The sequence below is a fragment of the Panthera tigris genome, chromosome B2, assembly GCF_018350195.1.
Source record: "Panthera tigris isolate Pti1 chromosome B2, P.tigris_Pti1_mat1.1, whole genome shotgun sequence".
NCBI classification, from domain to species: domain Eukaryota; kingdom Metazoa; phylum Chordata; class Mammalia; order Carnivora; family Felidae; genus Panthera; species Panthera tigris.
The window spans coordinates 140,915,763-140,933,654 of record NC_056664.1 but is presented as its reverse complement, the minus strand read 5'-3'; the positions used below and the strand labels follow the sequence as shown (position 1 = coordinate 140,933,654).

The window sequence follows — 17,892 nt, the reverse complement described above, 5'->3', positions numbered from 1 at the left end:
GCTCTCACTCCCCGCTTCCCATCCAAGCTCTTTCCTTCACCTGAATCATGTCCATTGCTGCCCAGTAGCTCAGAGTGGATGAAACTGACCTGGCTGATCTTGTCACCATGGATATCAGGGAGATGATGATAATAATAATAATAATAATAATAATGATAATACAGTAATACTTAAATATAATTCTTACTTTGTGCTAGGCAAGGTTTTAAGTGCTTTACATGCATTAGCTCACTTAATCCCCACAGAAATCCTACAAGGTAAGGATATCGATATGTTCCCATTTTATGGATGAAAACACTGAGGCAGAGAGAAGTTGGGCAACTTGTCAAGGTCACTCATCTAGAAAGTGTCAGAAGTCTGGCTCTTTGCACAGTTAATCCCCATCTGCTCTTCATTTAAAAAAAATTTTTTTTAACATTTATTTATTTTTGAGAGAGACAGAGATGGAATGCAAGTGGGTTAGGGGCAGAGAGAGAGGGAGACACAGAATCTGAAGCAGGTTCCAGGCTCTGAGCTGTCAGCACAGAGCCCGGCGTGGGGCTCGAACTCACGAGCTGTGAGATCATGACCTGAGCCGAAGTCGGTCCCTCAACCGACTGAGCCATCCAGGCGCCCCCTCATCTGCTCTTCAAAAGGAGGTAAGAAAGGCCTCTTTAAAGCCTGGTGCTTGACTGTGAAGTGCCTCCCATGTGAAAGAGACGTCTCTGCACACTTTTTACCACTGCTGGAACACCTTGGCCCAGGGACCAGTCTCCAAGACTGTGCAATATACCAAACCTGGAGTGGACATGCCAGGATTTTTAGATTTTGTCTCTGACAGGGACAGGGTGGGCCATGGGACTCAGTGATGTACAGCTTCTCTACTGTGGAGAATAGCTCTCCATGGGAGGCAGGGGGAGACGCTGGTCCAGAAAGTGTAAGCAAAATGTCATGAATCTGAACTTAGGGGCACAGATCTGAACACATTAGGCACAGCTGGAGTGTTACTGTACTGGAAGGCACCCGGGGGACGATCTGTGCCTTGGTCATTCCTTTCTATCCCGTGGCACTTTCAGTGTGCTGTCCCACTAGCTCTTCAGGAAAGATCTGTGTATGGCTGGTCAAAGAAACGAATGAAATTCTGCCCCTCTGTGTGTGCTGGTGGCCGGGTGGTGCTGGGGGACATGGTGTCTTCTACCTCCACGTGGGTGAGCAAGGTAGAGGTGGCATGAAGTCGGGGTGCAGTCAGCCTTGGCAGGTCCCTGAGGGTCACAGGTCCTCAGTCAGTCCCCCCCCCCCCAGACTCAGGATGCCACGGCTCCTGTGGTGGGGACTGAGCAGGACTTGCTGTGGGTCAGAGCTCTTCCCGAGTCCCTGATCTGACTGGCACTTAGGGCATGTGGACGTCATATGCAGCTGCCCACACTTGTGGCTCATCTCCAGATAGAGGGGAGAACATAAGGGCAAGGAGCCCTAGGTTTTTAATATCCTCATGCTTCCTAAGAGTTTAAGCCAGAGGCTTTGGATTGAATGATAAGGGCTTAGCAACGGCAGCTGCTTCACCGTTACGAGCTTCTTCTTCATCTTGGAAGTGTCCTCTATAAACAATCCATATGGCATCAAGCCCAGTGCCTCAGGGTCACTGGTTACTCGGGAGGTGGCCTTCCCATAGGAATAGGCAGTGGCACCATAACCATTCCTGCCGGGCCAGTTCCCTCGGGGGTATGCCCTTAACTGGGGTTATGGTGTGGTCTACTTAGAACAGACTCCAGAGGGCACAAGAGCAGTTTGAGGAATCTGATTAACCGTACGGAATGAAAAGACCTCCCTGTGTCCCTTGTGAAACCTGCCCTCTCTGGCTCTCATAGAGGCACACAGTAGGTAGTCAATAAATGTGTGCAATTAATAAATTATGCCCTCATCTCATCTTAACATAAAGTGTCTTAATAGTGTCAACAGCTTGAAGGTAGCCTTGCTTACTTTTTAAATCTAGTGAAAGTACACTGCATGGTGGGATCAGTACCATGGGAGTCACAGGGTAAAACTAACGTAAGTTCGTTGGTTTTGACAAGGACCACTGCCGTCAGTGGTGTCCCCTAGTGCAGGTTCCTACTACTTCCTTTCCGTATGTGTTTGTGTCCTGTCCCCGGACACTGCCTCCTTGAGGGCAGATGGACTGCACCCCACAGACCTTGCATCCCTACCACAGTTGAGTCCTCAACACAGTAGGGACTCAGGAAGGGTTACTGAACTAATGAGAGGTCATATACACAATGTGAAAACATGCGCACACACCACAGAAGTGATCAGTGGATGCCGTGGTCAGAATTCGTTCCAGGACATTTGTTGTGCACCTGTAAGTGGCTGAGAAAGACTACTGAGCACGGACACAGCGGTCTTTAGTGCCTGTTCACTTGAAGGAGGAAGTGTTGGAAGTGAACGTGGGCATTAGAGTCATCAGACTGGTTTGTATCCACAAATTAGTGGCTGTGTACCCTTGGGCAGAGATGATCTGCTTCTCCTAGCTTAAAAAGAAAAGCAAGAGACAGGCATGCCCAGTTGCCATTGTTGGTTTGGATTAAACAAGATTCTGATCATCAAGTGTATGAACACAGTCGGTGCTAAATAAATATAATCTCCTGTCTGCCTCTCTCCTTTCTCTCTCATTTTTGTCCTCTGAAAAATAAGGGGGTGACCCTTAAAGGTCACTTATGTGGGTGAGCGGGGACAGAACAAGATGTCCTGTGACCACTTTCAGAGTAGAGTGGCAAGGACTGTGACACGCATGTACTTTCCTTTAAAGGAGGTGCTCTATTAGCGAAGCAAAGCACCACAGCACAAATTAGACACCACCACTACCAACAAGTTAGTCCCAGCAAGCTTCTGCTGGGGGCTGGAGCCTAGTTCCAGGGTCATAAACACAGCTACAGGGTTGCTGGCATTAAGCATGTTCCCTTAGCCCTGAATGCTTACACAGACAGTCTTGAGACTGTGGGCTTTCACCTTGCCCTTCTTTATAAGCAGCAACAAAGTGCCCAGGAGGCTGTCATTTTCCCAGTCCACTCCAGAAGGCGGGTCTTTGACTTGTTTGTTATGGAAACTCTCTTGTGGGTGATTCCCTTCTACAAAGAACAAACAGCTCCTGGGTGGCCACAGACTGGGTCCCTTTCAGAAACACGGAACTTCTTTAGGGAAATCTGTTCCAGATAAAGTGAAGCCATTGTCTTCCAGACGCCTAAGGAGTTTTAAGGGATGGATGGTCGGAGCCGGGCCTGGCTGAGCTTTCGGGTACCCACAGAGGGACTCTTGCCCCTGTCCCAAGTCTCCAACCTGCAGCCCGGAAACCAAGCATGCCATTCCATACCTCACAGGACCCCTATGAGACCTCTTAGAGAGGCACTAGCTCAGTTTTGGCTGTGAATCAAGAACACCTTGTCTGGGGGCGCCTGGGTGGCTCAGTCGGTTAAGCGTCCGACTTCAGCTCAGGTCATGATCTCACGGTCTGTGGGTTCGAGCCCCGTGTCAGGCTCTGTGCCGACAGCTCAGAGCCTGGAGCCTGTTTTAGATTCTGTGTCTCCCTCTCTCTCTGCCCCTCCCCTGTTCACGCTCTGTCTCTCTCTGTCTCGAAAATAAATAAAACGTTAAAAAAAAAAAAAAAAAGAACACCTTGTCTGATTTAGTGTATTGAGATATGCATGACTGAGCTAAGGTCACGGCTGAAAGTGGGGAGAAGTGGCCACCCACTGTACACTTAAAGAGGGGGTGGGGAGGTGAGCACAGATTGAGGCAAAGGGACAAAAAGGGACCAGCCAGCCAGCCAGCCAGGCCAGTTTGGAGCACTTGTATCTCACCCCTTCCCCCCCCCCCCCATTCCTGGTTCTGTGTAAGGGGGCTTTCCATCACACGGTGCCACAAACTGTTTCTGGAAGACCTTTTGCATGCGGACTTCCCCTTACACAACCCAGAGCAAACCAACCACTCAGGGGCCATAATCCTTTGTTGGGTATTGCCTTAAATTTAACGCTTCTGTTCCCTCGTCTGAGCCTTTCAGTAAATGGGTGTTCCGGGAAGGTTTCTAGGTGTGCTTGGTCTGTTACTGGGTTAGTGAACATAGAAGCAGAAGAGAAGCCTCTGCAGGGAGCTCTGGGCCCGGCTGCAGGCGGCCCCTACCATGTCGCTCTGTGACTGCGTGGCTCCGTAGGCGGCAATGCCATTGGAGGGTGCGGCTGGCTGCGGTGTGTCAGGCTGGATGTATCCCCTTCTGTCAATCAGGCTACAAGAGAAAAAGCAATACGGAGGAAGAGAGTGAATAAAAAGCCAAAGACTCCATCAATACTATTTTAATTTCCATGCGGGGCTCCCTCTTTCTGTGTGGGGCGCCACTGCACGCACCTGGGAATACACCCTGACTCACCTTCAGGTACAGTCAGTACCAAAGTCTGTCACCTCTGCCTTTGACAAGTGTCTGTAGCGTCTGTTCCCTGCCACCAGCTACAGACTCCCACCCCCTCCCACCCTGTCCCCCCAACCCCGGCCATCATGGCCACTGGGGCCCCGTCTAACTGCCCCCCATCCTGACAATGTCTCTACGCCCGCTGGCGCTGCTCGAGGGAGGGGGGCGCGCTCCTTCACCTGCGAACACTCCAGGCCTCGGAGGACTTGTCCCCACTTTCCGCCCGGTCTCAACCCACGCCCTCTCACTGCCAGCGCAGCGCGCCTAGCTCTTCGGGACACCGTGCGCCTGCGCCGGCGCCAGCGCCAGCGCATGCGCGCGAACAGACGGCCCCGCCACGCCTCTCTGGGCTTTGCCACCTGTGCCTTTCGTTCGGGCTCTGGTTTCTCTTGCCCCAAGTCACTCTCCCTTCCACCCCACTGTCCGTTCTTCAAGGCCAGGTTCAAAAGCCCCCAGCCTTTGCTTTTGCCCCTTCTCCAGATTCTCTGGGACCTGCGTGTGACTCCTCTAGGGGCACATACCACTTGTCGCCTGGTTGGCGTCGTGATTTTACACACTCCCCTCTGCCTGGCAGCTGACCTCGAGTCTAAGGGCAGCACTACAAAGGGCAAGAGGAGGTGCAGCTAATAAGTGGGCGCTCCTGGTGCGGCCCCCACCATCTGGGGCTCGGGCCACACTCGTCGGAAATGCTGCTGGTGCATCCAATGTGCTCACGGACATTCCCCACTCCTGAGGGCGGAGGGCTGGTCCGTGAGGTCGCCCTGCTACTTGTCAGGCCCCCAGAAGATAGGAGTTATGGCAACCTCTACCTTCAGGTGTTCGGACGACACAATAACAAGACATCAAAAAAATACTTGTGATAAGATCTTGGAATGGGACTCTGTCTGCTTCAGTTTCTGTTGGCTCCCCAGAGGTTTAGAAAAACCAATAGGCAACAAGAAGCTCCATCTTTCAAAAAGAGGTGCTGGAGCCCCGTGCAGCTCAGACCAAGTTTGTGACCCCCTGCCAGGACACAGAAGGTCAAAGGGGTAAAAAGCAAAGAAGGGTGCCGCGGACAGGCAGACACCTGTGCCCTCCTGAGGACACACACAAGGGAGGCGGGGCGAGGCTGAGGCCAGACGCAGATCCCCTGGGAGAGAACCAGCGTGGAGTGGGGCGGAAGGGTCTTTCCAAAAGATCCCCTGAAACCCCAACCTGGGTAGGGATGAAGGGGTGGAAAGTGTTGCTTTTCTATGAACTCCGGAGTTTCCGTTCACTGAAACAATATGATTCTCAAGGAAATGAAAGTGCCCTGAGTCTTTTTTTTAAGTGACAGGAGAAACTAAGGGACTTACAGGGGATTTCATTCAGGAGCAAAAAAAAAAAAAAAAAAAAAAAAAAAAAAAAAAAAAAAAAGAACAACTAGGTCATCAAAAGAGTCTGAAAGGGGCAGCAGGGAGGACAAAACAAACCTGTTCTCAGCCTTCATCCTGTGTGTTAGGCCTGTTTAATGGACCAGCCACATGCCCAAGACTGTGACAGTCTGCCCCAAGTCTCATTTTAGTCCTCACAATGGCCCAGGAGCCCCTCCTAATCTGGATGTGCTCCCCTGGCCTTACCTCTTGCTTTGCCCTCTGTAGTTCGCTCACTCCTACACACGAGTTCCTTTAGTTCCTTCTCCTACAGGCTCTCCCCTCACCTCAGGGCCTTTGCACATGCTGCTCCCCTTTCTGTTTTCCCTTAGTTCCCTTCCCCCAATTCCTACTCATCTGTTAGAATAGATGACAACTTAGCCCCCCTCCTCTGGGAAGCCCTCCTGGGTTTCCTATGGAAACTGCACCCCACCCTCTGTCACAGCCCCTTTTTGACTATGTAGACTTGCCATTCTATTAAACCTGTCAACCACAGGTTGACCCTTAGCCCTGGCCTGCAGGGCCTGACCCTGACCACACCTTGGGAGTGGTCTTTCTCTCTTTCCAACTTTCCATTCCTTCTGCTAGACTTGTATGAGGACCCCTACCCCCAAATGTGGCCATTCCTACCCTGCTGCCATGCACACCTCTGGGACCCATGCAGGGAACTGAATGTGGGTCTTTGCCCTCATGGCTCACAGCTCTCAGTGGGAAACATGTACACACTCTTGTTTTGCTTTCTTTCCCTTCCTTCCTTCCTTCCTTCCTTCCTTCCTTCCTTCCTTCCTTCCTTCCTTCCTTTCTTTTTTAGAGAGACAGAGAGGGAGACAGAACATGAGTGAGGGAAAGGGGCAGAGGAAGTGAGAGAGAGAATCCCAAGCAGGCTCCAGGCTCAGCGTGGAGCCTGATGCAGGGCTCGATCCCACAACTGTGAGATCATGACCTGAGCTGAAATCAAGAGTCAGACGTTTAACTGACTGAGCCACCCAGGAGCCCCACAAAAACACTCTTATGAGCACATCATTATGCCATTTAAGAACATTTTAGAGGAAACTCAGGCACATGATGCTGGGCATGTCACTGGTTCTTAGTCCCTGATGGACAGGCTTGGCTGGGATGTCCAGGGAAGGCTCTGGCCCTCTAATGGGCACAAGGGTGAGTGAGGTAGGGCAGAAAGAGAAGGGGCAAAGAAGGTGACAGGAGGGAAGAACAAAGCCAGGCACTATCCCCCCATTGTATCTGCCCAGGCTGGGGGAGCGTGTGGGTGCAGTGGGAGAGGCCAGCAGCCCGTCTTCCCTGTGCAAACCTGTGAGCAGTTCACAATGTTCTGAGGGGAGGTTGTCCTTGAGAAATGCCCCATCCAGAGGGACTTGGGTTTTGGAAAGAATACAGCGCCAACTCAGCCACAGTAGGAAATTTTATCCAGTTATGGAAGAAAGAAGTTTGGTGTGACAAGATTTGTTCTCTAAACAAAACAAAGCAGCACCAAATGGGGAACAAGAAAAGAGATTTGTTCAAAATGTGAGACTTTTAAATTCTTTTCATGGATTCAGATGTGTATTTTAGATTTAGGGAAGGAGGCCTATTCAGTTCCCCTGGCCTCTTATGCTCCTCCAAGGGCCCTAGCCCTGGCTGCTGGCCTACCCCACTCTCCACAAATAAATACACGCCAGTAGGAAACAAAGCTAAATTGTGAAAAACCAAGAATTTCCTGAGGGATTTTCTGGCCTAAAGAGCTCCAAGAGAGATGCCTGGGTGGGTCTGGAGTTGTCTTGGAGAGAGGCTAGCACCCTCCCAGGCATGCCTGACTTCCCAGCCCAAGGTGGCCCCCAATCCAGAGTCCTTGGCTGCCCCTTTGTGCAGCCCCTCCTCAGAGGAAGCCTCTGAGGGGCAGGCCAGGGGCTTCTGGGGACCCCCAGTTCAGCAGGAATATGGCACACTAGGCTCACAACTTTCTTGTTTCTAGAAAACAACCAATTTCTTAAAAAAAATTTTTTTTTAACATTCATTTATTTTTGAAACAGAGAGAGACAGAGTGTGAATGGGGAAGGGGCAGAGAGAGGGAGACGCAGAATCTGAAGCAAGCTCCGGGCTCTGAGCTGTCAGCACAGAGCCTGACATGGGGGCTCGAACTCACAAACTGTGAGATCATGACCTGAGTCGAAGTCTGATGTCCAACCGACTGAGCCACCCAGGCGCCCCAGAAAACAACCAATTTCTAATTGCCCAGTAGTACCAGTAACATAACCCAGTACCAATACGTGGCATGGGACTATATGCTTGGATTTTGTTTCTGGGGAGGGCAACACCCTTACTTTCCTAATGATATTTCACCGAGGCTGATAATAAAAATTAAGTTTGCATTCCATTAGCACATGTCGGCAATGACTGGCCATGGAGGTCCAAGTGCACAGTGGGGCTGCCTCGGAGACAGTCCCCATGGCTTTTTGTGGAATCTCTCCATTTATACATTTAGAAGCCACAAGGGAGGAAGTAATAAAGGTTTGGAAGCTCATTCTAGAGACTCGGAGTACTTGCTTAAGAAATATGGTGGATGATGGGTTACTTTGTTCGAAATGCTCTGCATGATGTAGCTCCCCAATAAGCAGGACTCGACAGCATTTTGTACTCACGTAATCCTGCCTGGGGCGGGGTTGGGGGGGCGCTTGCAAGTGCCATTCCACACACACCCCGGTTCTGACACCAGATGCCTGGGTTTGGGTCCCGATGAGGCAGAGTTTACTAGCTGTGTGAACTTGGCACCTTACTTCACCTCTCTGTGCCAGTTTCCTCGTCCACAAAACAGGGGCATAATACTGCCTTGACTCACCGGCACAGAGGGAGGTGTTAAAAGCTGACACAGGGGTGCCTGGGTGGCCCAGTCGGTTAAGCATCTGACTCTGGATTTCCGCTCAGGTCATGACCTCGTGAGTTCGAGCCCCGCATTGGGCTCTGTGCTAACAGTGCAGAGCCTGCTTGGGATTCTCTCCCCATCTCTCTGCCCCTCTCTGACTTGTGCACACACACTTCCTTTCTCTCTGTGTCTCTCTGTCTCTCAAAAAAAAAAAAAAACTTAAAAAATTATTTAAAAAAACCGTAAAACAATGAATAAAGGCTGATACATATAAAGCACCTAGAGCAGACCTAACACTATTCAGTGTCAGCCACTGCCATCGTCAGTGTGGTCATGTTGCCATTGCCATAATACGCGCTGCTTCAGCCCACTCCGCTCTGTCCTGTTGAGCTATTTTAGCATGTACATCCTGTATGACTCAGCTCTTAGCACCTCCTTCTACAGGTTTTCTACCTGCTTCCCACGTTGTGTCCCGGTCCCCCTACTAAGCTGACCACAGCTCTCTGCTCGTCACAGATGCTCAAGATGACTCAGTAATTAATTGGAGTCACGTGCCTCAGTTTTCCTATTTGGATCCTTAGGAGATTTTCCCCAACCTTGACACAAATTCAGTGAAAGAACCAAAAAGAGGGCAGGAACAACACAAGAGACAGCCGTATCTCCACTTCACTAAGGCCGTGTCTCCCTGACACAGAGCAGACCACTGAGCAGCGGTCATATAGGGGGTGTGACCAAAGGTGACAGTGGGTTTTGTGGCCAGGTCTCCAGCTCGCGAGGCCTGTGCCGGAGGCCTGTGCTGTTGGCTTTCCCGAGCTCTGTTAGAGAACGTGATCCTTTCTGACTCTTACCTTGGAGAGATGGGCCCACACAGGGCAACACAGCAATTTGTAAAGATATTTCCATAGCTGTAGGGATTGTAATTTTCTTTACCTCTTTTATTTGACCAAGATCCTTTAATCTGAAAGAAAAGGACAGCGAATGATACAACATCCTTCATATTGATGCCACAGTTTAGGCGAATGGGGTCACGAGAAACTCATCAAGAACGTAAAACATCTTTCTCATTTCTTCACAGGGAGAAAACTGAGAGACTTTTCTCAAGGAAAACTGGCATTTACTTCAAACTTGGACATATCCCCAGACAGCAGGTCAGACTAGGGAGAAAGTAACATTCTTTGGGGACAATAATCTCTTGTTCCTACAACACGGTACCCAAAGGTCAGCTCACATAAGCCAGCAGAGATTTGTTTCATACAGTTGGCGTGCTAACCAGTAATTAAACAAATGGTAGCCGAAAGAGTTAACACGGCTCCCGTAACTACCCATTTATAGTCTGAATTCAGCCTCACAATGTTACCAAAATAAGCCCACAGATTCTAATATCCATAGTTGCCAAATACAAATAACTCGATTACAATTCTCTTAACTCATGTATCTCCTCGGTACCGATTTTCCCAAGCCTTTAAGGCAACCTGACTGATTCTGAGACATTTAATTCCTGTACTAACAGACATTTCTGTCAGAGTCTAAATATTCGGAGCAAAGAGGACCAGGCTTATGAAGAACATTTCCAACATTATGTTTTCTGTTTTTATACCTCCTCTCCATCTGCATTCAGTTAAGGCAGATAATCCTGGACAAAAAGTTAAATTCTGGGTGGGGGCAGTCCCCTCCAAAAGTGTTAAATGTAAAAGGCAGATTCATCCACCCTGAGATATCAGCTGGATGTGGTCTCTCCTCCAGAGGAGGTATGACAGGTTGCTCACAAAACTACTGAAGAGGAAGGAATAGACAATAAGCCCCTCCCTCAGAGTTTGGAGATGGGGGTCTCTCAGCTGACCTTAGTATCTAACTGATGTGGTCAGAAAGTAAGACAGGTTAGAGATTCCCCACTGGAAATCATGGAGACCCTAGGAAAATGCTTCCCCTGCACATTGTTTGCTCCCAGAGGCTCATACCTGGAATGGAATATGCGCAAGGCCTTGGTCCCTGAGCTCCTCTCTCCTGTCCCCCCCCTCCCCCGCCTCCGGACGCAGACACACACACCCACCCCCCAGACCGCTGGGAACTCACATCTTCATTTGTCGTCTGGTTGGAGCTGATCAGGTATGTGTGGAAACCCGAGAGGCCGACGATAGACCAGACGGAGAAGAAGCACACCACGGCCTCCAGCACAGTGGCCTGGGGTCAAGGAGAAGAACGGGGTGGGGGTGGGGGTGGAAGCGGGGTAAGTTCTCAGGGTGCCTGCGGAACCAGGATGATGTAAGATTCGGATGGGAAACCCACAGACGCTCACTGAGGCCTCTGAATCTATCTAGCTCTGTCCCTAACCAGAGGGGGACCCTTCAGGTCCAGCACTGTGCCCCTCTCTCCTGATTCACCCCAATCGTGCTCAGTCAACGACCAGTGGGCTCCCCGAACATTACCTGTTTACTGTTTCACGGTGGACAGTTCCTCTGACCATCCTCCCCACCTGCCCTTGGCCTTTTCCTGTGGCTCACTGTGCAGCCAATGACTGTGACAGCAAAGCCGGAAGCACGCTGGCCGGCGTTGGCAGCGGCCCAGGCCTGCTAGGAAAGGTCGCGACATTGAACACGAACATCACTGCAGTCTCAGACTCTAATCTCAGCTTCTGAACGCTGGGCACTATCACATCAACAGGTCTGTCCTCCAACTTGATGTTGACGCCGAGTGAACCGTCACACAACAGTAGTTGACAATTGTGAGCAGGGCCGGCCACCGGCAGCTGTAGCCTGGGCAGGGCTCACCTTCACGGCTTTCTCTCTGCCTGGATGATCCTTTCACCCACTGGTGGCTGCCTGCCCCCACCTATGGGTGGGCTTCTGGACCAGCAGGGGCATTTCTCAGAGTGGTGTCAGGGTGAGGGGTATTTTTACTTAGAGGACTCTTGGCCAACACCTTAGCCCACCCCAACACCCAAGGCTATTTTCAGCTCTTTGATGGGCAACTAGGAAACGTGGATGCTTAATCAGACATTGAGTGATGGCACATCCCGAGCTCCACAAAATGTGCTACAACCAGAGGATAAAAAGTGTGGTATTCTTCAACAGATGAGATAAATCAACCCAGAGTGTGGCAATTTCCAAGGACTAGAGAATTTTTCTGTTCCACAAATGTTTATAAAATTCTATTTACAAGATATAGATGTTTCTCTGGGGAAAAAATATTCCTCACAGGTCTGGGAGTTTAAATATACACCATCCATCCCCCATCAAGAAGTTACAGGCTGGAGAAAGTAAACACCCAGGCTTTCCTGATGCTCTCAAGGGTAGAAGCCATAGATCACGCTGCAATACATCACCATTGATTTTTTTTTTTTCAGGACTGGATATAATTCATCTTTAGACCAGAGCAATGAATACAGTATTCAGTGCAGCGCCATAATCTGCCATGCCATTATTAACAAATGCCACTGTCCGGGCATGTGGGGCGAAATACAAAACGGGAGAAATGAATGGGCTCTTGCCTGTTGACCGACTGACTTTCAACATCAGGACAGACCACTGGCCCTGCTCTTGGAGAAGCAGAAGAATGCTCTGCTCTTCTGAGGCTTAAGCTTCTAGAAACCGCAAGCCTTCAGAAAAGCACTACCCTGAACTTAAATGGACATCTGAGGAGGAGAAGAATGTACCTCTGCCAGCTAGCTAAGACGAAAACAGCCCAGCGCACCCAGAGTCAGACAGATGCCAACACACGCTGCCCACCGCGGGCCCTGCCCATTCCTCGTGGAGGCAGGAGTCGGAAAAAAAAAAAAAAAAAGTCGAAAAAAAGGAGTCGGAGGCAGGAGTCGGAAAAAAGGGAGGAGTAGCTACATCTCGAGAAGAGGAGAACCAGGTGGTTATTATGGAAAAGCAGGTAAGTTCGGACATGTAGGGAGGATCTGTGGAGTAAGAGAGAGATGCAGAGAAGCAGATCCCAAGCTAGGTCTGCCTTGGAACCCCAGAGTTATCAGGTGGGCCAATGGTTAAGAGGGGAGGCCTCAGGTACATGTGGGGACACACGAATGGTCTCATTCTCTACGGCCTTCTCACAGGTGAGGCTCACAGGTGCCCCTCTTCTGATCATCCCCCCGCCCCGGGGGGCAGACTGGGGAGGCAAACCACGTGGGTGGAGTGGAGTCCCGGGGGAAATGATGGAGGTAAGCAGCGGGAAGACTGAGTCAAGGAGAAGTGGGTTGCGGAAAGTCGGGTGACACTGGCAGTGAACCTCCACAGGCTGGAAGGAAAAGACAAGAAATAGATCAAAGAGGAAGGGACACGTGAAACGGAAGCAAGAAATGATCAGGGTAGGAAAGAGAATAAAGAATGAAAGCAAAAGATTTATTTGCTGAATAACGCACGAAGAGCCAGACCTCCATCTCAGAAATGCTTCTGTGTCACCAAAAGTTTACAGTCCAGGTAGAATGATGGTGATGTCAAAATACACACAAATTCATATGCGTGAACCCTGTAAGACCTGGCATGTCCACGTGAGGGAGGATCACAGCATTTAAAGCGGCACAGCCCATTTTCTGGTGGCTCCTCCCTTTGCAATGCCACTTAAAATTTTTACTCCCCAAAGGAGGCGTTGTTACCAGTGGACATGGGATTTTAAAGGCTTATAGGTCCAAAAATAAACTAGCAGATCTCTATATTAATATCTCATGCGCTTTAGAGACATTTTATAATTAGCAGATTGTTAGCTCACAGCTGTGTCAAAATGACACGAATTCAAGGCAAAATGCAAGATGCAGCCCTCTTTCCCTTGCCCCTCACAGTGGAGCCCCCCACAGCATGTCTTAAGGAACCGTCATCATCATTCGTAACAATGGCTGGTGTCTCTGGCTAGGCATCAGGTAGTACTCCAAAGGCTTCCTATGGATTAACTCACTTAATCCTCAGTGACCCAGGGTGAAGTGTGATTCCCACTTACCCAACAGGGAAACTGAGGCAGAAAGCAGGTAAGTACTTTGCTTGAGAAACAGCAGAGCTGGAAATGGAGCCCTGAACGTGTGGCTGTGCCAGTACAAGAGAAAAGCCCTGGGCTGGTTCCTTTCCTATTCCTGCTGACATTCCCATGGCTCTGGGCTGACCACAGCCCCTGCGGGGGAAGATGGGGATCCTCTTTTTGTCAGGGATTTGTGACCCTTTGGCAGCCTAAGTAGACCACTCCCCCTCCAAATTCCCTCTCAGGCTGGGGAACAAATATTTGAACAACACATCCCCTCACTGACTCCAGAGCCAGATGTTGAAAATATCTATGCCATAATAAGATTAATATAAATTTTTCATAAGTGTGTCAAAAGCCATTCACTGATATTTTTAAAAGAGGAAATGAGGAAGACATACACCAACTCGACTAAGAGCCAATTTAATAAGCAGTTGGGTGTTACTGTATCAGAGATGGTTCAAAATTATAGCAGTTACCACTGCCAGCCTCCTTCTCCCTCCAACCCCCAAGAAGACAGTGAGCCCTTTTTTGGCCAGGGGTGTGGCATTAGTTTAAGTTCTACCCCAAGATGTCGCACTCTGAGGTACTCACTAGATGACTATGGAAATGAAAAAGACTTTGAAAAATGCTGATGGGCAAACAGCCCTCCACTGAGTCTCCGTGGGATCCCAGAAGTGCCTGCTGGGTGCCCTTCTGTGCAGCCAGCCCTGTACTTAGGACAGGAGAGGGGGGAGGGACTCACTTCCTGCCCTAAGGGATCTGTTTGCCCTTGGGAAGGTAAGTGAGGTGAGAAGGCCTTGCAGACTCAAGGGAAGAACGTTGGACAGAATGGTGAGGGCATTTCAGTGTTTGGAAAATCATAAAAGGTGAGAGATCATGGAACCAAAGATTTCTAACCTTTCTGAGTTCCCACTCTTTTCTCAGAAAAAAAAATGCACGCACATTTTTTTCTTCTGATTTCAGGAGTTTTAGAAACTCTCCTGACACCTTTCCATAGATACACATGGACCTCAAGTTAAAAAGTCCTAATTTATCTTAATCCCTTAATTTTACAAGGAGGAAGATGAGGCCCAGAGGGGTCAAGCTGGTAATTTACACGATAGGCACTTTGACAATGGAAAGTCACGGAGACCCTTCGGTGTGGATCATGTGACCATCATCTTTCAGTCTCTCAAATCCTTTTCCCCATATTCTTTTATACCAGGAAATAAAGATGTGCAGTTCTCCCAAATCTATGAAGTCACTGTAATTCCAATCAAAATTCCGGAATTTTAAAAAGGAATTAAAAACTGACTCTAAAATATCAGGAAGAGAAAACGTGCAAGAATGGGTAAGAAAACTTGAAAAAAAAACAACTCTTGGGTTGGGGGATGGGAGGACACCTTTAGTAAACAAAACACAGAGTCTGAAACAGACCTGTGGGCACGAGGGCTACAGAAGGCATTTCAAATTTGGGTGAAAGAATACACTGGCGACTCTCAAAGTGTGGCCCGTGGGCCTTTGGGGTCCCCGAGATCCTTTCAGGGAAACTCCCAGGTCAGAACTATTTCCCAATCAATGCCAAGACATTACTTCCCAGTCTAACTGCTTCTGTCATTCAGGGGCTTCATCTGAAGGCTTTGGGATGGGCCTCACTCCCATCATAATAGGGAAAGTACTTGTGCATTCTGTGTTTTAGACATTTCTCAGTTGTAGTTTCAAACATGACCTCTAGAAATATATATAATCTACCTAAACAAAAGTTCCTTGAGTCCTCAATAATGTTTAAGAGTGTTAAGAGATCCTGAGACCTAAAAGTTTGAGAACTGCCAGAAGTGAACAGTGAACAGCACTGGGACACTTCACTAAGCATTTGGGAAAAACAAAGTGAGAACTTTAGCTCACCACACACACACACACACACACACACACACACACACACACACGTAGATTACAGATAAATTACTGTGCCAAACTGAAGAAATAAAATGTAAAGGTATTAGAGGGAAATAAAGGACATATGCCTATAATTTTGGGGTTCAGATATAAGACACAAAATCTAGGAGCCATGTAGTATCTGATTTGTAGATGGATTTTGTTAAAAGTTAAGCATTTTTTTTGTATTAAAGAAGTCAACTTAAAAGGTGACAGGTTGGGAGAAAAATATTGGCAAGAGATATTAAATGGTTATTATTAAGAATAAAGAACATGTTAATAGGAAAAGAACAAACAACCTGATTACAAAATGGACAGAGATTATGAGCTGGCACATTGTGGTCATGAAAAAAAATGTCAACAAAAATGAAAATAAGCACAAGCTGATTATTATCCAGAAAATGGAAATTAAACCAATGAATTTCCCCCCATCAGATTGGCCAAAGTCACAGCACCTGTAACATCCAATATGGATGAAGGTGTGGGGAAACGGGAGAACGAGTCAGTACAATCTCTTTAGGGGACAATGTGGCATGTCAGTCAACATTTAAAAGATGCTTAATTTTCCAGGCACCTGGGTGGCTCAGTGTGCGCCTCAGTTGGTTAAGCATCAGACGACTTTGGCTCAGGTCATGATTTCATGGTTCATGAGTTCGAGCTCAGCATTAGGCTCTATGCTAACATGGCTGAGCCTGCTTCTCTCCCCCTCTGTCCCTCCCCCACTCATTCCTCTTTCTCTCTCTCTCTCTCTCTCTCAAAAAAATAAATAAATATTAAAAAATATGCTTGGAGGGGCACCTGGGTGGCTCAGTTGGTTAAGCGCCTGACTCTCGATTTCGGCTCAGGTCATGATCTGACAGTTCGTGAGTTTGGAGCCCCCCCATGGGGCTCTGTGCTGACGTCACAGAGCCTGCTTGGAATTCTCTCTCTCCCTCTCCTTTTGCCCCTCCCCCCATTCATGCTCGCTCGCTCAAAAAATAAACTTCAAAAAATTTTTAAAAATATGCTTAACTTTCAGTGATTCCACATTTAGTTGTCAATTCTGGAGAAACACTAACACTTGTGCACAAAGACATACGTGCAAGATGGCCCGCCACCTCATTTTTTATGCAATAAAACAATTAAGAAATCTAAGTATTCATCAACAGAAAAATATAGTATAGATTGTGTTCTGAAACTCTATAAAGCAGCTGAAAAAAAAATGAGGTAGATCCATATGCTGACATGGAAATACCTTCAGGAAACAGCTAAAAATCAAACCGCTGAAGAATACAAAGAAAACAATCCTTCTTCGGTAGAAACAGTCCCTGCAACGGTGTGCAGACACATACGTATTCAAACCCTTCGAATACCGTCTGGAAAGACCCGTGAAAACTGACAAGGATTCCCACAAAACGACAGAGGAAGGGTCGAGAGCAGTGCTTCTTTTACGTTTCTCTTTGAAATTTTTTACGAGAGTTATGTTCTTCCAGTACCTGAGTGATTTAAAAAAACCCCAACAACCTCCTCCCCCATTCTGTGACCCCGTGAGATGTAATCTGATGCTTATTCTTCACGCACTCCCTCAGACAGACCGGTTAGGGGCAGTGGGAAAGAGTGTCAATTCCCTGCCCGGAGAGAGGGGCTGGCGGTAAGGAGATCTGGGCTCCAGTTCTGGCAACACGGCTGAGTGTAAATTGGGGTCATCTGACCCTTCAGCGCAGGCTCAGCTGTAAGGGACCGATGGACACCTGTCCTACCTATTTCCTGGGGTCCCCCTGAGGATCCACAGACATCGGGACAGAAGGGCCCTATAAGCTGAGTCTAGCAAAGGCCTGTGCCGCCGTCATGAATTTTCCAACGGGCAGTACGGTGTCCCTCCTTTCTGAGGGCATCGAGCCAAATCTGAGCCTTCTACCAAATTCCATTAAAACAGAACCGTGCCCATTAGGCCGTCGGTGCCTTTCAGACAGCGTGCCTCGAAATGAATGCAAATTGGGGATAAAAAGGCTTTCTGGCGAGAGCCTCCACACACGTAGAATCAATTACCATTTGATTTAGCAACCACTGAAAACTCTTCGTTTGGGAGCGCCGAACAATAAGTCATGATTAAAAATGACTGTAATCCTTTTAATTGGATGTTAATGCCGTTTCATCGTGACGACTGTTGATCGCAGGGCTTCTCCTCTCTGGCTCCTCCTCGAGGATGCTGCTGGCCCCGGTGGCCCGGTTCCTGCGGGGACCCCTGCGGGGACTTCCACCTGCAGATCCGCTGGTGAGCTGGAGGCGAGGCCACGTGGCTCTCCTGGCTCTGCGTGACCAGTGCCATGTCCTCTGAGGCTGTAATGTTGTCACCGCAGGCTCATGACTTG

At 48.8% G+C, this 17,892-nt stretch overlaps 1 protein-coding gene across 7 annotated transcripts in view; it reads right to left on the bottom strand.

The window, feature by feature from the left end:
* Positions 1–17,892, bottom strand: part of LOC102972920 (palmitoyltransferase ZDHHC14) — a 532,612-nt gene that overhangs the window by 256,287 nt on the left and 258,433 nt on the right. For 4 of the 7 annotated variants that reach the window (XM_042987395.1, XM_042987404.1, XM_042987405.1 and 1 more), the window contains 3 exons: positions 10,751–10,853; positions 9,526–9,635; positions 4,150–4,252 (listed from right to left, as the gene is read on the bottom strand). In XM_042987395.1, the coding sequence (XP_042843329.1) occupies positions 4,150–4,252; positions 9,526–9,635; positions 10,751–10,853 (316 nt within the window). Of the gene's footprint in view, positions 1–4,149; positions 4,253–4,393; positions 4,417–4,611; positions 4,735–9,525; positions 9,636–10,750; positions 10,854–17,892 lie in introns of those variants that run through there. The other 3 variants (XM_042987398.1, XM_042987399.1, XM_042987400.1) reach the window with 3 other exon arrangements.